Source organism: Abramis brama (assembly GCF_963993115.1).
Source record: "Abramis brama genome assembly, chromosome: 9".
NCBI classification, from domain to species: Eukaryota; Metazoa; Chordata; class Actinopteri; order Cypriniformes; family Leuciscidae; genus Abramis; species Abramis brama.
This window is the reverse complement of record NC_139971.1, coordinates 39,241,921-39,269,000: the sequence shown is the minus strand read 5'-3', so window position 1 is coordinate 39,269,000 and position 27,080 is coordinate 39,241,921. Positions and strand designations below refer to the sequence as shown.

The 27,080-nt window shown below is 39.6% G+C and overlaps 1 protein-coding gene across 4 annotated transcripts in view; it reads left to right on the top strand.

Moving 5' to 3' along the window:
- Positions 1–27,080, top strand: part of sipa1l3 (signal-induced proliferation-associated 1 like 3) — an 85,985-nt gene that overhangs the window by 36,218 nt on the left and 22,687 nt on the right. For 2 of the 4 annotated variants that reach the window (XM_084123784.1, XM_084123781.1), the window contains exons 2-9: positions 8,032–8,167; positions 15,269–16,858; positions 19,368–19,498; positions 20,696–20,884; positions 21,043–21,217; positions 21,749–21,852; positions 25,673–25,830; positions 25,996–26,581. In XM_084123784.1, the coding sequence (XP_083979910.1) occupies positions 15,493–16,858; positions 19,368–19,498; positions 20,696–20,884; positions 21,043–21,217; positions 21,749–21,852; positions 25,673–25,830; positions 25,996–26,581 (2,709 nt within the window). In that variant the 5' untranslated portion in view covers positions 8,032–8,167; positions 15,269–15,492. Of the gene's footprint in view, positions 1–4,213; positions 4,254–8,031; positions 8,168–15,268; positions 16,859–19,367; positions 19,499–20,695; positions 20,885–21,042; positions 21,218–21,748; positions 21,853–25,672; positions 25,831–25,995; positions 26,582–27,080 lie in introns of those variants that run through there. The other 2 variants (XM_084123782.1, XM_084123783.1) reach the window with 2 other exon arrangements.

The following is a 27,080-nucleotide window of genomic DNA, read 5'->3' as shown; positions in this document are numbered from 1 at the left end:
TTTAATTCCCCGTCTATTTAAAGTCCCTCAATGTCAGCACTGATTCAGTCATACATCACACTAGTGTTTCCTGCACTGCTCCTCTGAGGAGTTTTGAGCTTGGACTGACTGGAGTATGAATTTAATTGAATTGATGAGGTAAATAACACTAGAATTATTGCAACAGATCTTTCTACTGTGATCATTACACTATCATTACAGACAGGTTGTTCATGTGACTCGTGTGAAATGTAATATTTAGTTAAATATTTAAAAAATTCACTTTTTTTTTTTTGAAAATAGTTTTTGTATTATTTATAATTTGCTATTATTTGAAGTTTAGATAAATTATTATGGGTTTTGTGCATGGGGTGGACAGCATTCAAAACCGGTATTCTTTAGTAATTACTGCATAGTTTCAAGAATTGTGTTGACAGCTCAATAATTGTAAACAAGTGAACATATCCAGAACTTCCTATGACCCTTTTTTTACACAGTAGTCATGTGTGCCAGGTAGAGTGGTGTGTGTGTGTGTGTGTGTGTGTGTGTACGTGTACATTCGCTCTCTCGGGAGACGAATGTAGCTCTAGCAGCTGTGGGGATGTAATTCAGTCCTGTAGACTGTCATCATTATCGGGACCCCTGCGGTTGTTGGCACTGTCTCAGAAGTTTGCCAAAGGAGAGAATGGGGACACAGTTTTGTCTAATAATATATATATATATATATATACAGTGAGGAAAATAAGTATTTGAACACCCTGCTATTTTGAAAGTTCTCCCACTTGGAAATCATGGAGGGGTCTGAAATTGTCATCGTAGGTGCATGTCCACTGTGAGAGACATAATCTAAAAAAAAAAATCCAGAAATCACAATGTATATATAATGGAGATAAAGGGAATAAAAAGAACTAGAGAAAGTGTGCAAGGAAATGAGTTGAGGACATGGGCTATAAGGGGCTTTTGCACCGGGTAGTTATAGGAACTTAGTTATAGGAACTAGCCACCAGGGTAGTTTCCCGAGAACTAAATGTTCCTCAAGGCCATTATTCCTGGTTGCATTCACACAACCACTTGTTGTGACTCATTTTGACGGCACCGAGAACGCCATAGCCTGAGCACACAGCTCTCCCATTCTCCATCTTCATTAGTTTACGGTCTGTTTACCAGTCCTGTACTGTTACACAAAGAAAGTTAACAGTATACGAATTAGTATTAGTGTTTGCCGTGTGGTTGATGCCCAATGTTGCTAGCTGAGCTCACTTGGTCCCCTCAAAGTCACATTGGATGTAAAGGTTGAAAGGTCCATCTATCACTGTTTTCCATCTTCGTAGTTTGTTCGTATAGTAAATATATAGGCTATAATGTGTGTACACAGTTTTTTTTTTAAAGGGGTGGTATAATGCCCTTTTCACAAGATGTAAAATAAGTCTTTGATGTCCCCAGAGTATGTATGTGAAGTTTTAGCTCAAAATACTCAAAATATTTCTGAATAATTAGTTGGTGAATTTATGTAGCTTATGTATAGTTATCTTCTAGTCATTGCATAGGCTAGGCATATTCTGTCTTGATAATCTATAAATCGCGTTCCCGGGGGTGGGGTTTATGTAAATTTTAGGGAGGAATGTCGTGTAGTCCCAACCAGCCATTTGTTGTAGTCCTTAAAAAGCAATTTCTTTAAAAGAAAATATCTCGCTTCGCTTTGAACTTTGAGCGTTGTAACTTTGCAGATGTTGTTTATGCTCAAACAGCAACATTACACACTAAATAAAGTTAGAAAAGTGAAATCAGATTCAACCACCCCTTTAAAAAAAGGTGGTTGCTGGTGTTTATCACGTGCGTTTGGCCAATCAGCGTACACTTGCGTCACTGTTCGTTTCTATTGTCCTGGGTTCGACCATACGACCCAAAGTAGGAGCTAATTTAGTTCCCCCAAAAGGCGTTCCTAGAACTAAAATCATTCCCAGTTCCTGCGGTGCGAACACGCCAAAAAGCAGGTACTTCCGACATTAGTTCTAGGAACTATGGAAAGGTTCCTCCAGTGCGAAAGCCTTTATAGAACTGAGGAGGAGATGAGTGTTGTTCTCTGGCTGAAGAGTTGGAGGCAGACAGCTGGAGGAAATGGCCTGAATCCCTGCATTCCTTCTCTGGGTCAAACATGAGTCCGAGAGACCCTGCCAGATCCCCAGTTCCTGGAGGATCTGTTTAAACAAAAGAACTGTGTTTCTGAAAGCATGTAATATATTGATTTTTAAAACACTGCGGGTTGATGCAGATCATACTTGGATTATTCAAAGAATGTCAATGTGTGCGAATCAAAACCCTTAATCTCATTTGATATTGTTATAATATTGTGGCCTCACTAAGTCACATATAAAAATGCATTGATAAACACGTATACTACCATTCAAATTATTTTCCGACAAGAAACCAACATTCAGGTGATCAAAAGTGACAGTAAAGACAAAACTTCTTTTTCATATAAATGCTGTTCATTTGACCTTTCTATTTATAAGAGAATCCTGAAAAAGTATCACGGTTTCCACAAAAATATTAAGCAGCATGGCTGTTTTCGACACTGATAATAATCAGAAATGTTTCTTGAGCTGCAAATCATCAGAATGATTTCAGAAGGATCATGTGACACTGAAGACTGGAGTAATGATGCTGAAAATTCATCTTTATATTCAATTACATTTTATTATATATTTTAAAAGAGGAAAGTTACTTGAAATTGTAATAATATTTCTCAATAATACAGTTTCTTCTGCATTTTGATCAAATAAATACAGCCTTTGGGAGCCTAAGAGACAGAAAAAACATTATATATATATATATATATATTTTAACAAAATATAGCAAAACACACTTTTGTTGGTTAGGTTTTATATTATTTAGAAAATCATAGATTCTCTATTTAGAATAAAGTCAAACGTTGAATGCAAGAATGCCTCAGAGGAAGACTTTTGGGGAGCTTGAGGAGAAATGGTTTTGAAGGCTTTAGGAACAGGCAGCATAGTGCTGTCACCATAGTTTTTAAGCTACCAAGAATTAAACCTTTCATCCCTTATATTGTCACGAAGAAGCCATTGTAACGGCTTGGACTGTGACCCCTGTTGAGCAGAAGTCTGGAGGAAAAGCGAAACTGCAAGGGATTATTATTAGTATCTCTTCACATAGACTTGATGTTTCCTCCTATTGCATAATTTCGAGCACTTCTTGGAACTGAAGGAGAGTAATTAGTCATCAGGCGTAATATGGAAATTGCTCTTTGGCAGCTCTCCCACTGATTGTCATTGAGAGATCTCTTTAAAGCAGTCGAGATGTTTGTAATGGCTGTCCTGTGCTCTAAGATTTCGTCTTATGTAATCTCAGGTTTCTCAGGGGTTTTTTGACTGCTTTGTTTTTGGTAAAGTACCATCAACACGTGAATCATAAAGCTGTTTTCCCCAACATGAGAATGCGAGGGCGATAGCTACGACTTTACTTTCGATATCAGACGGCGAGAATAAATGTGCATCCCGACATCAGATGAAGCCTCACATGACTGCCGTGATGGAGACACAATACTGTGCATTTCTGTGTGTGTGTACGATATGAATCCAGCAGCGGTGTGGGCTTTATCATGGATCTGCAAACTTAGATTTGGACTTAGAAGAGCGGAGGCTGGCTTGGGGTGTTAGAGATGAGATAACACTGAGAGATTGATTCTCGGGAAACCATGAAGAGCTCTTTGTTCTCTCTGAGTTTGAAGTGAAGTTTTTCTGTATGTGCTTATTCTCAAGTTGTATATAAAATGATATCTTGCCTCGGCGACATGTAAAGGCTGTTATGTGTGTGTTGTTGCAGTCGCAGCCATACTGAGACTGTGCCTGAGGCTGAAGCTTTTCCACATCAAGGTCAAACTCAGAGCCCCTCTTCTCTTTCAACACACACTTTCTTTATACATTTTGTCTAGTGATGTGCTGAAATTTCAGTAACAGAAAATATTTGGCTGAAACGGAATGAATAAACAATTTCAGCTAATTTATTTATTTTGGTGGGCTGAAACTCCCTAATTTACTGATCCAATGTGATTCCGATTCTGGGAGTCACGATTCGATTCCAAAACTATTCTTGCTCAACTTTTATCCTTATTTCCGACTTGTAAAAAAAAGAATATGGGTAACCAAACAGTTGATGGCACATCATCTATTTGGTTACCAACATTCTTTAAAATATCTTCTTTTGTGTTCAGCAGAAGAAAGAAACTCATACAGATTTGGAACAACTTGAGGGTGAGTAAATGATACAAAGAAAATCATTTTTGGGTGAACTGTCCCTTTAATGTTATATTAGTGATTCTCCGATTGTCAGCAAGTATTTAGTGCACACAATTAGGAAATCTACAACAGGTCAGCATGTTGTGACCAAAATGGATGCTTAAAGGGTTAGTTCACCCAAAAATGAAAATTCTGTCAGTAATTACTCTCCCTCATGTTGTTCCAACCCCGTAAGACCTTCGTTCATCTTCGGAACACAAATTAAGATATTTTTGATTAAATCTGAGAGCTGGATCACTCCTCCATAGGCTTCTAAGACATTATAACTTGCTGGCCCAGAAAATGTATTAAAGACATCATTAATATAGTCCAAGTGACTACAGTGGCTCCATCTTAAGTTTATAAAGCGACGAGAAGTTATTTCTGTGCCTCGAGTTATTTCATGTAGTGTTTTAGCGCAGCACGTCTGTGTTGCACGTCACACGTACTGTAGGCTCACTAGTGGCCGACGCTGGTCATGTGTGTGATGCGTGTGACGTGCAACACAGAAGCGCTGTGCAGTTATACTACGTGAAAAAACTCGAGGCCCAGAGAGAAGGAAATGAAAAGTGGAATAAAGTCGTTATTTTGGGGGTTTTTTGCGCACAAAAAGTATTCTTGTCGCTTTATAAACTTAAGATTGAGCCACTGTAGTCACTTGGACTATATTAACGATGTCTTTAATACATTTTCTGGGCCAGCAAGTTATAATGTCTTAGAAGCCTATGGAGGAGTGATCCAGCTCTCAGATTTAATCAAAAATATCTTAATTTGTGTTCCGAAGATGAACGAAGGTCTTACGGGGTTGGAACAACATGAGGGTGAGTAATTACTGACAGAATTTTCATTTTTGGGTGAACTAACCCTTTAAGTAGCAATATGTAAAATTTGTTTGACTGGTTTAATTTATCACACAACACCCTGAACAGCACACTGATTTCAGTTTCCCAGTTACCCAAATTGAATTACTCAAACATTTTTGGTTTTGGTTTTCGTCTAAATGAAAACTTCTGCTCCGGTTTATTATCCTACATTGAGAGAAAGGCATTCCCTCGGCCCTCTACAAACTCCCCACAGTGCATTTCACATTTTAATTCATCAGCAGATCGTACTGTAAACGCACTGCTATTTGGACAGAAATATCTATCTGTCCATTTCACACATCCCTCTGCCTCAGACTCTGTGCCAGCGAAGGCTGTTAGTTTGCCCTCGCTTCTGTCACAGTTGCGTCTCAATAACAGGATGTTGTGTTTCCACTGTCACCCTTCCAACCGTTGTAATTCTCAGCTGTCAGGACGGTTACAAGATGCTGAATTTGAAGTAAGAGTGGGAAATTGTCCGCAAGAGCTTCCCAAAGAGCTTTTAACGTATTTGGGGCAGCAGCCCTGAAGTAGAACAGTTGAGCCGAGGAGACTCTCGTCCTGTCAAAGCATCATAAATATAAAGACATTACATTATGCCGATTCTGCTCGGAGGCAGATACTGAGAATAACTCCGTGCTGTACGTGTATTTAGAGTCTCACTCGTTTGACAGAAAACTTCGGAAGTCAGAGAGACTGAAATAGTCACACTAATAACAACTTTTTGCAATATTCATGCGGCTCAGATTGAATAATCCTTCTAATGTGTGGCTCTCCATTGCAAACGTGACTGCATGTCACAGTGCCGCTCCCATTTCAAACTCTGATGTTTCGTGCTGCGTCAGCGCCTGCAGTGTCTTCCAAGGCTCTGTCCCACTAATGATACATGCAAAATGGGAATTTTAAATCTCTTTTGAGGTGTTTTTATTTAACAGGGAATTTTATAACTAGTGGGAGCCAGTACTGATAATTTAAAGGTGCAGGGTCTGATATAAAGATATGATTTATAGGCTAACCTAATGAATGATACAGATATATGTTAAAATGTTAAATTCAGCAAACATTTTTAACACAATGTTTACAATATTTGAAAACAGAATAAATATTGTGAGATTGTATAGATAAACTATACTGTTCAAAAGCTTGAGGTTGTGAAATGTTATTACAGTTTGAAATAACTGTTTTTTTATGTTAATATATTTTCAGATCTAGTTTTTTCCTTTGATGCAAAGCTGAGTTTTCAGCATCATTACTCCAGTCTTCAGTGCCACATGATCCTTCAGAAATCATTCTAATATGATGATTTGGTGTTCAAAGAAACATTTAATATCAGTGTTGATAAAAGCTATTTTTTGTTCAAGATTCTTTGATGAATTGTTAAAAGAGCACCATTTATTTTTAATAGAAATCTTTTGAAACATTGTAAATGTCTTTACTGTCACTTTTGATCAATGTGTAAATTTATAATTTAAAAAAGAAAATGCAGCATGATGCAGAAATCATGCATTATCCATTCGATGCCAAATATCTGCTATTTTGAGATTATGTAAACATTGTCCATTTATAAAAGTATAGATATCTATATTTTTCTTTTTCATTTTCTCTAGTAACATTGCATTTTGTTCCATTCTATCACACTCTAATATCAGAATGAGTCTTATCTAAAGGCGTTTATACCTGTCTGATGAACCTGAACTCAGCCTAATTGTTCAGGACTTCCTTAAGTCCAATTAGTTGACCATTCGTTCCTGGAAGCCGCCAACTAAGTGATTTTTTGCACATCCCTACATGCCATAGACAAGCATGCATGTTGCTCCTTTAGGCCTGTGCACAGAACGCTGTCTGTGTGCCTAACCTCAAAATACCCTTTCTCTGCCCACTGCCTTAGTGTGCTGTATTTTGAGTCTTGGCAGGCCTAATTGGATGAAGTGGAGCATGCTGTAATGTGTTGTCATGGTGAAGCAGTGCTGGGTTGTAATGTGATTTGCTGTAGTGGCAGTCAGAGCTGTAAATTCTCACTGATGGAATCAGGCGTGTGTCAGACGCCCAGTGTGAACTAAACGTAGGTGTGTATCGCCCGAGGTCCGCGATCCAGCATCGGTGCACACCGTTACCAGCCGATCTCCACTATCGTAGACACGCTCACACACTTCACCTTCACACAAACAGTCGGGAGGGGAAATAGAGCTGAATTGATCGGTATCGATGGGCGGGAGTCTGTCAGGCCATAATGTTTGACACCGCAGGGAATGTTTGTGTGTCGGAGCGTGTCTCCTCTTGTCCCTTCAGTATGAGAGTGTGTGTGTGCGTATAGAAGGTCAGGAACACACACACACACTTTTATCTTTCCCTCTAAAACAGCTCGTGTCTACGCCTGTGTGAGATAGATAAACCCAAAATTCATGAGCTATGAATCAGGCTTAGGCTGCCTTTGATGTCCTATACTACGAGGAGACATTCCAAAGCCTTCTGTGTTTGTGTGTGTGTGTGTGTGTGTGTGAGAGAGAGAAGAGCGAACCGTATTAGCGGTACGAAGGCAAGAGCAGCAGCTGTCAGCTTGTACCCATCAGTTTTGCTTTGACTCTTTTGTTTGAGGAGACAGTGGGTATATGCCTGCGGGCTGGCACTGCCACACACACATGCCATATCTACTGTTATTTCATGGATGTTGTATCGCACCTTGTGTGTTGTAATTCATTATATCAAGCTTATTATTTTGACATGTGCCATGTCATTTTCTCTCACTGTCATGTTTCTCTCCTGATTCTCAAAAACACTTGCGCACACACACACACACAAACACGTAATGATAGCTTGTACTGTTGTTCTGGTGAGCTCCTGTTTCTATAGCAGCAGGTAGTAATGCTAATGTCTCTCTCTGGTCTCTCTGACAGATCACTCCATCCTCTGACGGCTTGCTGACGCCCACATAAAGGAACTGACTGACCCATAGCTCATGGCTTCCTTAGTACTGGAATTTTGCTTAAACATGACCTAGAACTGGGAGTTCACCGTGATTCATTATATACTGTAAGTTTCTTCATCTTGATGGCAGTGTCTTAATCTAGTGAGATCATTACTTAGATACCGTTATTGTGCATCTTCAGTTATATTTAGTTTCTCAAAATCCAGTGAGCTCACTGCCTAGATGGCATGTTTGAGCTTCATAGATATATTGAAACATTTTATTTCTATTGTGTGACTTGTTTTAATAAATAAAGTTGAACCAACATTTTAGATACCAGTGAAGTTTCAAATTCCTGATTCCAGTTTTCATACTAAAACAAAATCTAATAGCATAACTAATCGTAAATTAATAAAATACAATTAAACAGTCAGTAATGACAAATGAACAAATTGTAATGGCACACATACATACAAGAAACAGTGCTTTAAGTTTTTCAGGTACAGTAATAGTTATAGGTTCAACAGTAGTATTCAGGTACAGAAATTGAATAATGAAATGTAAAATTACAATGCATAGTCCTCACTGTATTCATTATGTATAGATTAATACAGAAGTAATTCAGTCTAAAACAGTGAGTGATTATCTCTTTTTCTCTGATTAACATTGACTACAGCAGGGATATTAGGCTGCTGTCACTTCAAGACCTAATGCACGGATCTGACATCTGATCTGATCATAGTCGTCGTTTTGAACATCATAAACTTGTTGAAATATTTAAATTGACATGTTCAGTTTCAGGTTCAGAACCTAGTAAGCTACTGCTTAGACAGCATTTTTGAGCATCATTGGCATGTTGGAACGTTCAGTTTGACATGATTGATTTCATGTTTTCTTAACGAGGTAACTACAGAATTTTTCTGCATCATTGGTGTTGAATTGTTCAGTGCATGAGTTGACACTTTCAATTAGATTTTGAAATGTTCTGTTATGTTTGGTTTGGCATTTAGATGGCATGTTTAGTATCATAAACACTTTGAAACATTTGATTTGACGTGTTTGATACAACCCTCAAAACGTGAGCCGACTGCGAAACTAAAACGTTTTTATAGACATGCTGCAACATTTTAATTGAATCAGGTTCAAAACCTAGTAACCTTACTGGAAGACAGAATTTGACCTCTACCTGATTTGACCCCTACCTAGATGACATGAAGAATCACAGAGATGTTGGAATGATTGACATGTTTGGTTTCGGACATAATGTGTGTTCACTAATCGGGCATGTTTGAGCATCATAGACGTTTTAGAGAGTTTGATTTATCGCGTATGATTCAACACTCAATATCTAGTCAGCTGATTGCCTATCTATATAGATAACATTTTTGTACACCATAGACATGTTGTAACATTCAGATTGACAGATCACTGCCTGGACGGCATTTGTGAACATTGGCATGTCGGAATGTTCAGTTTGTCATATCTGATTCAACATGTTCAACAACGTTTGATTTACAACATTTGTTTCAATTTTGGAATGTTCAGTTTGAAATGTAACACTTTTGTAACAATTCAGACTTTAGAGTCAACATGTTTGGTTTCAGACCCAAAACCTACTAAGTTCACCACCTAGATGCCATTTTTGAGCGTCATTCACTGTTCGGTTCGACACTCAGAACCTAGTGAGCTGCACACCTTGATAACACTTTTAGTCATCATAGACACACATGACCGTTATATTTGAATGTTTGTCTTGACAGTTTGAACAGGCCTGTGTTTTGTGTAAAAATGTCTAGGTAGGCAGCTCTCTAGGTCCAGAAAGACAGCTAGTGGGATACCGTAACAAGCTTTTCGTTCAGTTGCACAGTAAGAGATGTTTGTTGGTGGTACAAGAGCCCTGTTGTCGAGATAAACAGACAGAAGGACACTCCCTGACGCCCCACCTGGGAGATTTTCGGCCTGCAGCCTCATTTGTTTGTTTCAATTCTTGATTTGTTTGTCAGGTGTGTGGGCTGACCTGTTCTTCCTCTTCTGTGTTGTGTGTTTGCGTGGTGTGATAATGGCTCATCTATCAATGATCTGAACAAAGCGTGTTTATGTATGTGTTTGCAGTGCTGTGTTTAGGAGCCCCAAGGACAAACTGGTGTTTCGAGTTGTGTTGCCCTTAGGCAGAATTCACTTCCTCCTCCTCTCATTTTGCTGCTCCACTTCTGGATCCTTCCAGATTCTTTTGGTTTCCTGGCCAGTCAAGTATGAATTCTACCATGTTGTTTTAGCAAACATGATCAGGTGTTTTTATGGCTTACAAGATCATGTGTGTGTGTGTGTGTTGCTTGGATGGTTGAATAAATTGGTCAGTATTCAATTTTGGCGCTATCAGGTACAATATGGATATTTTTTTACACTATATTATTTTATGAAAATACTAGGCCTATTCCTGTTCGTTTTTAGCCATGTGCTTAGACACTACATGTGTACTATAGCTCTCACCGTCACATTCACAAACCCAAACACCTGTGCACTGTTTGATCACATGCCAGCCAGATGGCACACATGGGCATTTCCTAGTAGCCCGCTGGCCTCCTGAGATCATTATTTTCTGGCTACAATCCCAGATGCGTCAGGCCATCCAACAACCAACTGGTCAGTTAGTGATGTGTTTTTTTTTTGTTTTTTTTTTTCATTTCTTTTTTGTTTTTAAATCAGATGATTTTCAGTGAATAATTTAGAAACACAACTATTTATATGGTTTTTACTTTTAAGACTTATGGCATGCTGTGGTTTAGAATGCTAACAGTAACTACTGTCAGCATTGTACAACCCTCTCTAAAAAGTTATCTCTAATTTAATTTCTCTTGAATTACCCAATGCTATAGTCATCAAAGCTGACTTTGCAACAAATTCACAACCTTTAGCTATTCATTTTCATTAAAATTGAGCAAAATTCCTGTTTTTATTCAGTGGATGTCAGTGTTTTGGGATGACTGTGATACTTTAAAGAAGTCTTTGAATAACATCAAGGCTGATCTATAAGCTGATATTTGCCCTTTTTTAAATTTGCATTGGTTAATATGTTTGTCTGTTTGGCGATAACTGTCAGAAGCACATCTTTTATATTGACAGCACCAGGAATTTAGCTTTGACAGTGCTATGAACAGTTTACTATCTAGTTTACTACTGTCTTTGTTTAACAGTAAAATCGCTGATTATGCTGCCAGGCCAGTAACTGGCAATTTCACTTTGTAAAGAAACACTTTGCGCCTGTAGACTGAACACGTGACACACAAGCGCATGATGTCACCATTTGCACAAATTCACGTTATTGTAGTTTACGTGGAGACAACGTTTTCCATAATGTTCACTCTGAAACCCGTTTTCAAGCTCCCAAAACGCCATTGTCGTGTAAATGCCAAAAAGCATACATATTTTTCCATTTTTAGTTGAAAATGGTGTTGTGTAAACTTCTAGTGCACACAAACATACAAGATTATTGAGTGCTTATATTGTTCCTTTCATTTTAGTCATGTTTGTAAATTCCTTCATTTGTGCAAAATACTATAACGGAATGATGGAACCAAGAACTTGCTATCTAAATTATAAATGTGTTTATTTTTACAGGTTAATTTTTTCATCAGTTTATTTCCTGCTTTAGTAAATATGCAAAAATATAAATGCAAAATATAAATAAATTTACTTGCAATGTGTTATGTGTCATCTTTAAATGAAATTGTGTGTCATATCGTATATATCAGCTTTATGTGGCCATCGGCTACCATGCTTTCTAAATTATTATCAACTTAGGTCATCAAAAATTCGGTCAACCACTAATCCGTTTACTTTTTTAATGTATGTTTCTGGTCTTATTGTGTAAGATTAATCAGTATTAATCGAAATAAAATGTTTATAGTAGCCTTTAATAAAAATATAACAACTAAACAACTTACCTTTTTTGGCTGACATCACTAATCATTTTTCATACAAGACAGACTAGTCATTCATATAACCAAGACTAGTCGATTTTGTGAACTTGAAGAATGTGTGTCCGTGTGTTCTGCTAACTCCCACTGTGGCACATGCACCCGCTTCCTCTAATCTATAATTCATATTTGCATCCGTTTTCTCTGCTTTATTGATTAGCTTTCACTTACACAATGGATTTTATGCACCTTTGACCTTTATCACTTATCTTAGTGAATTAAAGGATTATGACTGGCCCCTGCCTGCACACATAAAGCGAATGCGAGTCCAAAACACAGTCTCATGAAACTGTAACGACCTTCCTCTCTTCACCATGACCCTCACCTTTTATTTCCAGCATCATATGCTTTCCTCTGTCCTTCACACCCAGTCAAGTAAACCCTATAGGGCAGATCAAACGCCCAGCCCCTACCCTCCACTGCACATCTTTCCATTTTAAACACACACTGGCCAGCTGCTATCACCAGGGGGTTCAAGTCTGACGCCCCAAAAACAGTGACAGGAAATCGTCAGAGGAAACAAGCTGTGTTGTGATTGACAGATCTTGTCCGGGCACTGGCAGTCTGTGGCAGGTATAAGCTGAGTCACTTGCTGTAGGCTGCACTTGTATGAGCGAGAGGAAATTAGTGTGATTTAAAGCTCCAGGGCTCACAAACCGACACCAAACTCTGTCTTTCGAAGTCTGATGGAGGGATCATGAGACCCAAGTTAGTTGAATTAAAATCACTACTGGTTACATGCCTCTCTGTGTGTGTGTGTGTGTGTGTGGTCTCAGTTTGAGCTAGCACAATCTGAGCTAATTACTATGTGAACAATTAAAAACAGTTTGCAGTCTTTCAGATCTGGCACTTGGTCTCGGCTTGCTTCCCAGTAGTGTGTTAGTTTAAACGTATGCATATTCACACAGTTCATACTTGCTTTTCCCAGTTCACTCAGACAGAATAAAAACAAGGAATTTACAGGCTGAGGGAAACCGAAACATTGAGTTTGAAAGTAACACATTATTTCCCCCTTATTTCTGCTGCTGCTGTTGTGAACTTGCCCTGTGAGTGTTGGGATGTGGCATCTGCCAAATGTTGGGGGTGAAACTTTTACACAAACTCATCTTGAAGTTCTTTAACGTTCACTGAAACAAAAAGCCACCTTCAGTGCAGTGCCCCACACAATGCATTTAAAATCAGTGACTATTGCCAGTGGCATAGCTGAGAGCAAACACTGTGAATAACTACATGACTGTTTTAAGTTCTGACTGGATTGTATTGAAGTTGTTTTTGTTTCATGAATTAGCCATGTATCATTGTAATCTAATATCCAGAGGATACATTTGATGTACACTACACATCAGTAATTATTTCATAACTAGTGTACAGATGTAAATTGTGGTCTGAAAAGGAACTGCTGGAAACATTATAGATTTTTTATTAGACAATGAGAGCTTTAAAAATGTATGTCTTAAGCTGAGACTAACCTTGAAATGAATTATTAAAATGAAGAACCTTTGCCTGAAGGGATATATTTTGAGGGGGGATTGTGCCTAAATCTCACCTCAGAGACATGATATGTGAGAAGTGTCTTGTAGATTGCGTTAATCTTGGAGGGAAAGGGGTATAGTGTGCTGTTCTTTGGCCAGTACTCAGATCATTAAACAATAACAATGCCGTTGAAATGAAAAATGGACAGATGTCTCTGTAGCCTACTTATCACAAACAGAGAGACAAGCTGTGGATGTTTAATCTAATATTTGGATGGATGGAGTGCAATGGAATAGATAGAGATGGTGAGAGACAATGAAAAGGGAGATAACGTGAAGTTACACGGAGGAACAGGCGATGCTGAGTGGCTTTTCATAGTCACTGAGCTGCAGTGAAGCCTGATTCAAGCTGACTTTCATATTAAAGCGAGTCACTGGGATTCAGATTCCCTCTTGCTCTCTTCCCTGGATTCCTTCACCACAAACCCTGTCAGATTTCCTCTCTTCCCGCTCCTCTGTTTGCTCTACTTCTGCCTCTCCCTAGTATCCTGTCTTTTTGTGTTTGTCTTGTTCTTTGACTTTCTGTCAGTTTCATTTTGTCATTTGTTCACAGTGAGGGATGAAGCATGTGAAGATACTCTGAGACTCGAGGGGCCTTTTTCTCTGTCACAAAGTTTGAGCGTCTCATTCAAAATCTAGAGTGTATCACAATCCAATGCTTATGCATTCTTGGTTAAGTCTGTAAAACAGTCCACCTTATTATCTACTCAGCAGTTCCCATCAGTAATCCAGCACAGAGTCCTTGTTATGTAACCCCTTTTGTATGCAGCTGAATGTGGGCAGAATCCTAATCTTACTTTCAGCTATCTCTCAGGTAATTGGACGCTTCACCCTGCTGACCCAACGTCTCCATCTGTCATAGCTGTCATGTGACCAGGGTGATGGTTTTCATGGCTGGTAAATCTGTCAGCACCTGTCGGAGTATCAGGGGGCGTGGTCATATAGTAGTAGTAGTAGGCATTGGGCCTTTGCCATAACTGTTGATAAACACTTACTTGTCTAGTAAACTACATCTGACATTCACATTTTCAGACTTTTGGTTCGCTCCTTTATGTCCAAAATCAATACACTGAGTGATCAAGGTGCCCCTCAGGTTGAAGGTCATTTGTTCTATTACTTTTGTCAGTTGGTGTATCTACTCGTTCACACTTCATTTGCAAGTAATATCTACATCTGTTGTTACATCACATTAGGTAACAATATTGGTCAGCTGCTAAGTAGAACTAGGTGTTGTAGTTGCTTGCTCAGAGATTTTGGTAAATTATTTTCTTGACTGTATATTTAAAAAAATAAAATAAAGTGGTATTAGTGGATTTAATACAGAATATCTGCCAGGAAGAGGAATAGAGATTAGCCCCAAGAGAGTATGAGAAATCCACATCTGAAATCCGATCACCTCACTTCCTCTTTCTCATACCAACCTATTTCTCTTCTTGTCTCTTTTTCATCTTACTCCCTTTTTCTTATTTTAGTTTCAGTCAGCTTTTCTCTGCATTTTTCTCTCAAAACTGCTATCCCCTTGAGCAAAATAACATCACAATATTAGAAAAAGGGCTTGGGAGAAGTAGGGGCTCCAAAGTGCTTTGAGAAAGTGGTATGTAGGGAAAGGAAAAAAGATCACAAACCAAAAAAACAGAATGTTTTCATATGTTGTATATAAGTATCCAGATTAAATGAATACCATACTAATTGTTCTTTGTTTCTTGCTTTTTTGCAGGTCTGTGATTTGAGTGGCCTTTGAGCTTTATGATTGTTCCAAATAGATTAGGGAAGGTTAGTCCTTTCCTACTAAAGAAATGAGTGTGAGAGGAGGAAGCAACAGCAGTGTGGAGCTTGTCCATCTCACCTCCTTCTCACAGAATACCAGAAGTCTCGATCCAGGATGCTTTCTTCCCCACAACCCCTGCCCTCATCTTTGGCCCTGAGACTACAGTGGGCTCCATGAACATGTACAGAGATACAGGGGTGTGTGCCACCCCTCTCTCTCAACCTCTTCCTCCACCCCATCTCCGTCTACCCCTCCATAATGGCCACTCTTCCATGGGCGATCCAGCACCACCCCGTGTCTCAGTGCCCAAAATGGGGGTTCGAGCTCGGATTGCTGAGTGGCCTCCACGCAGGGCACTGTCAAGAGAATCGCTGCTTGAGAATGGCCAAGGCAATCATCCGGATGACGTCAACAGTGAGGATGGGCTTACACATGGAGGTGTGACCAGGTTGCCACAGCGAGTTACCAGGGATGGTGACTTCCTTGAATCAGGTCTGAGGCCTCCAGGCACACCACCAAGGTTTCGGACTTCTGTATTTGCTCCCCTCCGACAGCGCTCCAACAGCGAGATTACATTGAGTGAACAAGATGAATCGGAGGTCGAAAGTCGCTTGTTCCGGGAATATGGCAGTACCTCTTCCATCAACGTACAGGCTGTGTCTGAGCAAAGCTTCTTTGATATGCTCAATCAGTTTCAACAGGAGCGACCAGACCAGCGTAGCACAGCCCCTGCCAAGCTTGGAGAGCTGCTTGGTGCTTCTTTAGAGGGAACTTCTTCACATGCCTTCTTGTCGACGCCACAGCCCGATGACCGCCCGGAGAATCGTGTACGCAAAAAGAGTGGGGGAACAGAGTCATCCCTTGGCACCTCCTCTTTATTCCGCAAACTCCGTAGCTCCAGTCGGGGTGAAACCGAGAATCCACGTGGTGATGCGGATGACACACGGCCCCCCGAGACATTGTCTTCCAAACCCTGGCTATGTGTGCGAAGTTTTGCCCACTATGACTCTCAGAGCGTTCTGTTTGACTTGCACGAGGCAGCAGCTCGGCGTAGCTACGCCGCCCAACGGCGAAATACGGCCACCGGAGCTTCGGCTGCCTCTTCAGCTGCTCTTTCTTTGGCAGTTTCCAGAGCTATTGCTCTGGGTGGAGTGGAGCCCAACTTTTCTAGCACTGATGACCTCAGTGTCAGAGACCTATCAGAAGGATCAACCCTTGGACTGGAACATTCAGAGCAGGGTGGTCCAGCTAGCGTTAACCCCAACTCTCAGCAACAGTTGTTGCTGAGCTGCCCGCAATTTCTCAATGAGACCGGAAGCTATGGGGAACGTAACGTCAGCTTCTTGAGCTCGTGGGCGGAGCGAGGAGAGGCTGCTGTGGTGGAGGCTCAGCTTCACCTTCGCTGCAGTAATGCCAGTGTGTCCAAACTGGAGGTACTGCCAGAAGTTCGGGCCACCAGGTTAGAGCGACTGCAGCAGCACTGCATCGAGCATGTTGACCTTGGTGCCAAATACTACCATGAGCACTTTTATGGGAAAGGTAGGACATTTATGGTTTCTATCTAGATAAAGGAAACTGCTTTATTAGGAGACTTTAACGTTTGTCCATAATTGATTTTAGGCTGGGTCAACTAGAACCTCCAACTACATTGATACATTTATTAGAATATGTGAATATCGTAATTGGATTGCATTTGAAACCCAATGCGTTTTCAGGATCAGCTTCAATCTCTCTTTTATGGTTTACATAATTTATGTTCAATATAGCACCTCATAGAGACCTCCAATTGTATCTGTACAGCCCTAGCCTCAAATATACTCCTAAATTTAGTGGTTTCCCTTCATTTAGTCCCATTACTGGACTTTGTCTTTGGGATTGCCATATTTTTAGCTCATTTAATCCTGCAAAACCAAGTTCCACCTATAGTTCTTCCTTTGGAAGAGATTATCAAAGCATGCCACAATTATCAATGCTTCTTACTATTAGCCAATAGAAGCACAAACTGGAGCTGAAGCTAAACTCCTGCCACACATCTGCCTCCCAAATGTTAATCTCACTAAAGGTCTTGCTTTCTAAAATGCCAATGTTGTAAAAACAACCCACAATGTCTAAAAATAGCACGTTCGTCACCTCGTAGCCACATTAGATAAATCCTTGCAGATATGAGTTATCTGAATGCTCTAATTAGTTGTCTGATTTTATGAAGAGTAAAGTTGGTGAGATAAAGGTTACCATTTCAGAAGTAATCTCTGTCATCCAGATTTTTGGAAGTTTGTTTTCAATGACCAGGCTGCATGCCAGAGAGGGCATGCATAGGCCTACTAGTTTTATATTTTCAAGTTAAGCAGCACAAAATGCAACCATCTTAACATGGGGATATGGATACAATGACAGATGTCCCATGTAAAAGATATTTGAAGGTCAAGTGTGTTATTTTTGCACCACTAGCGGCATCAAACGCGAAACAAATTTTCATACATTTCCTTCTATCTGAAATTGTTTAGATGAAAAGATAATCCTGCTCCAAACTCATGCTATTTGTTGAGCTTATGTTGCTGTGTTGGCCTGGTTGCTCAGATGCTCAGTTAATTGTGATGTTTTAATGCCGCCACAGGCTTTATACCTTCCGGGAGAATCAGCCTATGATTGACTCACTTATAGTTGTCTTTCCATTGTAAGATGGGAAAGAGGAAGTATTTTAACTTTTAAATGATACTTTTCACCTTTAAGCCATACTTTTCATTGTGTGATCTGTTTTTCTCATTTAAGTGTTAAATGTTTAACTTAATGAGGATTCCAAGCCACTAAGGTATTTTACCTTTTGGTGCCAATTACTTCTTGTTACCCGTTTACTTAATTTACCAGTGTAGCAACACTCTTTGAGGTACTTAGTCAATGAGTCACTAAAGTATTGCATGTGTATTTGTGTTGTAGTGCCAGCCATAAAGCTGTACTGATTTGGCATTCCTCAGTCCGGAAGGGCAACATTTTGCATAGTATCAAAATCTTTGCTGCGTTATTAAAAAGCCCATATCCGCATGCTCCTGAGACTTATAATTCTCTCAACTCAAGTTTCCTGAACTTTCAGAACCCTCACAAAACAACTAAACTCATATCATGTGATGAGAAATACCGGATGACAGATTAAAGAAACATTATCTCAAATGCCATCAAGAAATTAAAGCTGGAAAATTTAAGGATATTACGTTCACATCATGCTTCTTCCTTTGTAGTATTTTTGAGTAAATCAGTAGAGCAAAGCAGAGTGTGATGCCCCATAGCATTTTTCATGTTTTATTCCATGCAAAAACAAAAATGCACGTGGAAACATGTGGAAACAAGCATGTGGAACATGCAGTCGTTTTTGTGAACGAATCACATGATTGGCATGGTCCTTTTTGAACCAGTAGTTGAATCAGACCGAAAGGACCACAGGAGATCACTGATTCACAGACAAACCATATTATGTGCGGTTATGTTTGTCTTGAATGCAATGATAAAAATTTAAAGCTAAAATAAAAAATATATATATTCAATGTTGTATTGCCATTAAAAACAAAATAATATGTAAAAAAAATAGCGTTATTGTTAAGCAAGTTTGGACCGATTGCAGATTTTAGAAGTCTCTATCCTCCTCTGCAAAAACCTGTAGGAAACACAGGAGAATAATCATTCCTTTATTCTCAAAAGTGTGTGTAGTATTGGCTTTGTCCATGTTTTTTTTTATTAGATTTGAATGCTCATAATACCTATAGGAAGTTCGATAGCCACCATGACCTAGATTTGTAGGTTTTCCTTATAAATCCCTTCTTTGTCCCCTTTGTCCTTCCTTCCATCTCTCATCCTTCATATCGACTTCCACTTTTCTCCTCTCCATTGTCTTCACCTCATTAATTATTTTCTTCTCTTCTGTATCGTCTCATTTTCTATATTAATGGTATTAATCTGTCTTTTTTATGTCCTCTCTCTATGTTCTTTCATTCTCTCTCTCTCTCTCTCTCTCTCTCTCTCTCTCTCTCTCTCTCTCTCTCTCTCTCTCTCTCTACAGAGCACTGGAACTACTTTGGTAACGATGAGAAGCTGGGGCCCGTGGCTCTGAGCATCCGGCGAGAGAAACTGGACGATACCAAAGATTTAAAGGACCAGTACCAGTACCGCATCATCTTTCGCACTAGTGAGGTGTGTATAACAGGAAAAATATGTGCAAGTTAAATTAAATAAACTTGGATCAAACTGGGGCTCAAATCAAGACCCATGACAGGATGATTTATTCTCCTACAAACACCCACAGACTCCATGGGCTTCTCCAGCCACTTTTATTTACCTCTTTGTGCCTGAAGCTGAAGCTTATTGTTCTCTGTTCTCACTATTATCTGATGAAATCTGATAAAACTTCTTGACAATAAGACTTTTTGGCCATTTGATATAACCCCTTTACCTTTGGGGCCATTTATAGGCACAATAGGGAACAATGTATGGATCCTGAGACTATTTTTTAACTTGTTTGCGGTTTTAAAAACAAAATGTGAGACACTGTGAAAACAGGACTAAATAATTTTGAGTACTTTGGGCTTCTCTATGCACCTATGACATTTTTATGAATATAAAAGAGCATGATGCCTCTAGTTCATGGCATGTGTTATAAATCATGAAGTTACATTAAGTGAAAATAAATTCTGAGTGTGCTTGGTGCCTTGCGTGTTTGCGATAAAGACCATGAGGTTACCATTGTTTAATAATGGCGTGTTTGAAAAGTGCTGAGCTGTACTGGTATGACTGCAGCTCTGCTGGGTTTAGTCAGATTACATGGCTGTCTGGACACATCAAACTCACCCACTCTGAACAATGCAGCGTCTTCAGGTCATTCACACTCACACAGTCATTATTCCCACTAAAGATGTGCTCAAAACGGCCTTGAACGTGCACACTGGTTCAAGAGTGTTATTTTGGTCAAAGGTTTGAGTTGAATGATTGATCGGGTGGCTGTTCATGTGACCCAGTCATATGATGTCTTCAGATGTGTGACTAATGCCACAAGAAATCAGAAATACAAGCCTCAAAAACAAACTATTATAAGAATTCCAGTGTTTCCACCTGTTTGTACTAATTTTACAGTAGCTAATGGCTTTAGCATCAGCATGTGAGAGGTTAACAGAGATGCTGCAAGCAATGAATCGGGGAGCAGTGGGGAAAGGATGCCACACAGTGGGCACTTCTGCACACCATTTTTCAGCCATTCATAATCATTCTCATGCTCTGTCACATGCTCTCAGAGGATATTCGGTCAGTTATATGATGGTATTTGATGATGATGTGTGTGTGTGTGTGTGTGTGTGTGTGTGTTTCTCCCCACATGGTTTCCTGTGGCTGCTGCAGCTGGTCACATTGCGAGGAGCGATCCTGGAGGACTCGGTTCTGTCCACAGCGAAGCACGGAACGGTTCGTGGTTTGCCTCTAAAAGAAGTTCTGGAGTATGTGCTTCCAGAGCTTAGCGTGTCCTGTCTGCGATTGGCTCTCAGCACGCCAAAGGTCACAGAGCAGCTTCTTAAACTGGACGAGCAGGGGGTGAGTAAAGGATGACCAGTCGGACACTACATCCTGACTGATGAAAGTCAAGTGTCAAAAGTCCATTCCCAAACATTATAAAAGGAAGTGTTATTTCATGTATTTGTGTGTGTGTGTGTGTGTGTAACACCGGCTCTGCAACTGTGTGTGTTCTATAGCTCAGTCAGAAACACAAAGTGGGCATCCTGCTGTGTCGAGCGGGGCAGAGCACGGAGGAGGAGATGTACAACAATGAAGAGGCTACGCCAGCCTTCACCGCCTTCCTCGATCTGCTGGGAGAAACTGTGTGTCTGAGGGGTTTCAACAAATATGCTGCCCAGCTAGACACCAAAAGTGAGCATGGCTTTCTGTCTCTCTTACATGTTTCCTAAAAAGGCTCAACACGTTGAAGTGTCAAGCGATAAAACGCTCTCCGTCCACACTAGCATTTTCAAGCATTTCACATTTTCTCATCCACATTGAAAAGTCGTAAAACCTCGCTTATAATAAAGTTCTGGCAGGATCATTTTATTTAGCAAAATATCTCACCATTCACTGATGCGTCCAGTTCGTGCTTAATCACCATTAAATGTTAGATCTAATATGCAATTGCTCTCATGTTCTCAATTGCAAGTTTTCTGTCATCTTTGCAGGGCTGCGATATGAAGAGTGTACAAAGTAACATCTTTAGCAACAGTGTGAAAGTGAATAGCACATAACAGGCGGTATAAACATACAGCACTTGAACTGTGTAAATCCTGATCATCATGAATAAAATATACATTAGTTTTGTTTGAACTTTTAGTCTATATTTTCAATGTGGTCTCAGAGTTTTGGACTTCACTGTACGTCATAATCATTAATATGCATGTGTATGTTTAACAGCGGACTCAACTGGAACACACTCCTTGTATACCACCTATCAGGACTACGAGATCATGTTTCACGTGTCCACCATGCTTCCATACATGCCCAATAATCCTCAACAGGTATGAAACGCACACATGCTCACCAGTGCATCTAAGAGCCTGTATAGCACAGACATGACCCAACTTATCCTGACACACACCCCCCCCTCTCTCCCACCTGGACAGACTCCCAGATTGCCTTGCACATTGTTCAGATGCTGTTCATTTTCTTTGCTCTTATCCGCCAGTGTGTTTGTGGTGGGGCTGTATGTGGCAGACCCAGTTTGCAAAGAAACATCTGGAATGGTAGTAAAGTTTATGAAGTGGCAGCAGTAAATCCAGTGGATGTGCCAACAACTCTTTTTTTCATTCAAAAGGAGTGGCCACAGCTTCTGAACGTCCACTCACAGAGCCACAGCTTCTGAACGTCCACTCACAGTCTATATTTTTTGTTACATGTGGTTATGAAGGAATTGTTCTCGCTTTTTCTCTTTTGGTTCGTTATTGTCAAGTCCTCCCTCTGTTTGTATGTGCACTGCTGTATGAATCAGAGCAGGGTGTGGTTGTCAAGTGATTTCCATACTGTTGATTAAAATCCAGTAATGCGGCATCTTTTGCCCTCAGGAAGTTTCATGTTCATGCATATGAGTCAACAGCTTTGACCTAAAAACATTCATTAAAAACGGGCTTAAAGACAACATGATTCAGTATTTGCACATTTAACTTGCATAGTGTGATGTATTTCTGAGTGAAATAGACTATTAAAAGGGAAATAATAGAAGGAGAGACTTGAATTCATCTCAACACATTTCAGTAACATTTTTAATATTTAATAATTATTGTTATTTATGTATCATGTTTTATTTAGCTTGGTTTAATACAGGGTATAAGAGGATAAGACAGGTGCATTACATTTTTTTTTTTTATTATTAATTATCTATTGGTATTTGATTGCAGTGTGGGTTCAGTGGGGATTGGGATGAAACATGTTATGTTATTATTTATATTTTTGATTTATTAGTTGATGCTTGGGTTATATTAGGCAGCAAAATTTGTTTTGAAAATAAATTTATTTATTTGCCTTAAAACATGCACTAAAAATGTATGCAGTAAGACCAGGAAGATATATAATATAATATAATATAATATAATATAATATAATATAATATAATATAATATAATATAATAAAGATATTTAAAAAACTGGTTGTGCATATTTGGTTGTGCAGACCTTTAAGTTAATTCATTTGAACTGCAGAGGGCAGTGTTTATCTTTCAGATATTTATATGTTACACACACACACACACACAAATGGGAGTGTGTTGTAGCGATTAAGAAAGGGATGTTGTAGCGAAGATAGAACGGGATGTCAGGCTGTAGGATAATCTCAGGGAACAGGAGTGTCCCCCCTCTGGACTCATAGTGTCAGTATTCACGGAAGAGCAGTGTTTCCATGTTTTTTCCTTTGTGTGTGTTTGAAATGTAAGATAGCTTATATAATTGATGCCCTCACACTGTTGTGAACGGGTGGGCAGCCTCTATTGCTCTGACTCTTTAACACATAGAGATACTCTTAATTTCATGGTCTATTTATGTTGATTAACAGCAGTTTTAAACATCGGTTCTCAGCATCTCTGCTGTCAGCTCTCCTAGTACTTTAGAGAGAGTTCAGATGAGTCCATGTAACTCGCAGCACACGCAGCCCTGTTCACAGCTTAGAATAGACAAATCAACTCCTACATAACAGCGGAGAATGGCACTCCTGGCTTTTTGTTTTTCATATGAAAGTAATGCTATAGACACTTATCTACGCACCCAAAAAACGGTTGATCTTTTTTCATTTGGTAAAAAATTTCCATTAATAAATTTTTTTTTCTTTTTTTTTCATTCCAGCTTTTGGAATATAAATGTGAAAGTTGGGTTTAAGGAACTATCTAATGCTCAACAAGGCTGCATTTATTTGATCAAAAATACAGTTAAAAACTGTAATATTGTGAAAAATTATTACAATTTAAAATAACAGTTTTCTATTTAAATATATTTTAAACTGTAATTTATTCATGTGATTACAAAGCTGAATTTTCAGCATCATTACTCCAGTCTTCAGTGTCACATGATCCTTCAGAAATCATTCTAATATTCTGATGTGGTGCTCAGAAAACAGTTATATTATCAATGCTGAAAACAGCTGCGTTGCTTAATAAGCTTAATATAGCTGTAGTGTTTGCTTTTTAGATTATATAACAAAGATGACATAATATGACAACACAAACTTTGACATAAACATTCACTTATTCACATACAGATAATCAAATGAAAAGAAAGGGAAACAAATCAATATATACACCAACAAATACATACACACCCACAAAAAATAAAAAATAAATAAAAATACATTAAGGCCTCCTAGTACCAGACGCATCCAACAATACTTTCCTTACATATCTTCTAATATACCATCAGATATATCCCCATTGTTTCCTTTTTCCAAGAAACACATAATGGGTTTCCAAGCATCTTCAAAAGCCCTATATCCGCCTTTAATAATATATGTTATAAATCCTCACATTAAGGACTCAACTTACTCAAGTGTTTCCAATAGAGTTCCAAAAGAGCCATCTTGGATTTGTTTTCACTGAGCTTTTTGCAGTGCATTCTGGGATTTCTCCATCAAGGATACATGTAATGCTACCATTAATTTGGCCAAAATTCTTGTCCTTAGAGAGCAAATATGTTGAATCTGAGTGTTGTGACCATGGCAAACAGACTCAGATGCAGCATTTCATTCACCAAGAACCAAAACCTAAGATATGCACTACACCTTTGCTGTCTTGCACTCACTGGTATTTCCTTCAGGAAATGTAATCCTAGTACAGCATGATCTTTTAACAACATAAGTACATTTTATTGCTTGTGTTTTAGTGTCTGTCTCTCAGATTTGTGCTGCAGTGCTGTTAACAGGCTTTTTCACACCTCTGTGTCTCTCACCAGAGGACTCATTGTGCATCTATGAAGAGATTTCTGCCAGTTCCCTTTTTTTTTTCTGTGTCCTTCAACAGAACACTCTATCCTCTCTCTCTCTCTCTCTCTCTCTCTCTCTCTCTCTCTCTCTCTCTCTCTCTCTCTCTCTCTCTCTCTCTCTCTCTCTCCTACTCTTCCACACTTGCAATCTCTTTTTCATATCTGTTTTTACGGGTACATTGTGTGCATTAAACAATAAAGTAGGGCTTGTTGAAGGAAAGATCAGAGCCTTTTCCAGACTCTAAAATATCACAGAGACCTAAGGGTGGGCCCTTTTATGACCATCTAGTTTAATCTTCATATAGAGTGCCTCACACAAAAGTCTTAAGGCTCTTTCAAAGATATGAAAAAGTTGCATGTGGTTGCCAGAACTTCAATGTAAAAAAATAATAATAATATAATATTTATTTATTTATTTATTCTGTGTATATAACATAAATCTCATAACTGATGTAAATAACTGATAACAAAAAAATAAGATGTTGAAATCAAGAAACATAAAATGATTTTTTTCAAGTAACGTTTTTCATATTTTGTGAATAATACTCTGGGAATGTCAGTTTACACTTTTTCACTGTAATCTATTATTATTTATGTAAAAGCTGTTCAATTGACAGTTCATTTTGTTTCCAGTCAGACTGATTAAAAAACCCAGTGTGTCCTCACTTCCAGAATAAAGTCAGCCAATCAGAGTAAAGCTTGCTAGTTTTGTGTGCAATATGCATAAGACAGTCCGTGAATGTGGCTGGTTTGAGACCTAGTAACCATCTAGAACGCCCTAGCAAACGCAGAGCAACACCCCCTGGCACTGTGGCAGCATTTTCTTACATTTCCTAGCTTTTTATTGCATTGAATTTCTCCCTTTCATTTCTTTCACAGCTCCTGAGGAAGAGGCACATAGGAAATGATATAGTCACGATTATATTCCAGGAGCCGGGAGCCCATCCGTTCACTCCACAGAATATTCGCTCTCACTTCCAGCACGTGTTCGTCATTGTCCGTGTGCACAACCCTTGCTCTGACAACACCTGCTACAGGTTGGCCTTGTTTCCATAGCAACCCTGGCTAAGCACAGTATTGCATGTTTTGCCTGTAGCTGATTATTGAGATATGTCATGGAAAATATTGTTCAGTGACCGAAAGCTCTGCTGGGATTGGTTGAAATACGCCATTTGCTCTTTTTTTGTTTCTTCTTCTTATAGTGTGGCAGTGACCCGCATGAAGGACGTCCCTCCGTTTGGTCCGGCGATACCTTCAAATGGCATGATGTTCCGTGACCCCGCTGCCTTTCGTGCTTTTCTTCTGGCCAAGATCATTAATGCAGAGAATGCTGCACACAAATCAGAGAAGTTTCACGCCATGGCAACCCGCACGCGCCAAGGCTACCTGAGGGACCTGGCGGAGAACTGTGTTTCCACTACGCCGCTCGACACAGCTGGCAAACTGAACAATCTCATCTCTCTGGCCTCCAAACGCAAAGAACGCGTCCGGGCTCGCGAAGCAGCGGAAATGGGTGCCGCCGGGGCGCTTATTTGGCGCGTACTTGCGCAGGACTACAGTGGCGGAGGCGCCGAGCTTCCTTGTGCTCTTGCCATCTCCAATGAGTATATAGTGCTGGCGGACTGCTCCACCAAAGAGGTGGTGTTTAACTGTTTCTGTGCTGATGTGATTGGCTGGACGGCAGAAAGACTTGCGCTGAAGATTTTCTATGGCAGAGGAGACCATGTGGCCTTACGGGTACCCGAGGGCAGCGCACAAGATATCAGAGAGGTGCTGCAGAGACTTAAGGTACTGATACAACATACATAGAAGTTATTGGTTTGTGTTATTGGATGTGCCTTTTAGGGTGTGTTCACACTTGGCATTTTGGTTCGATTAAAACGAACCCTGGTGCGATTGCTCTGTTAGTGCGTTTCATTTGAATAAGTGTGAACGCTGCCATCTGAATCCAAACTTCCACTTCCAAACAAACTCTGGCACGGTTCGTATGAAAAATGAATGCAACACCGGCCAAAGACATCTAAACGAACCAAAAGCGGGACATGATGTCACAAGATGCGACCCTAAAAAGGACAGAATGCTCAAGCATGTATGTTTTTCTCGTGATAGTCGTGATGTTGCCCATCACAGTTCAGTACAGGCATCAGAACCGCGTCTCCTCGCAGCAGATCTTCGTTTGTGTGTGTGACGGAGGGATTACTGACGCTGTTTTGACTCTTTTACACATTTTATAAGCTCTTCACGAGTTCTCAGCTGGTCAAAATACCATCATATGTAGGGTGAGCGC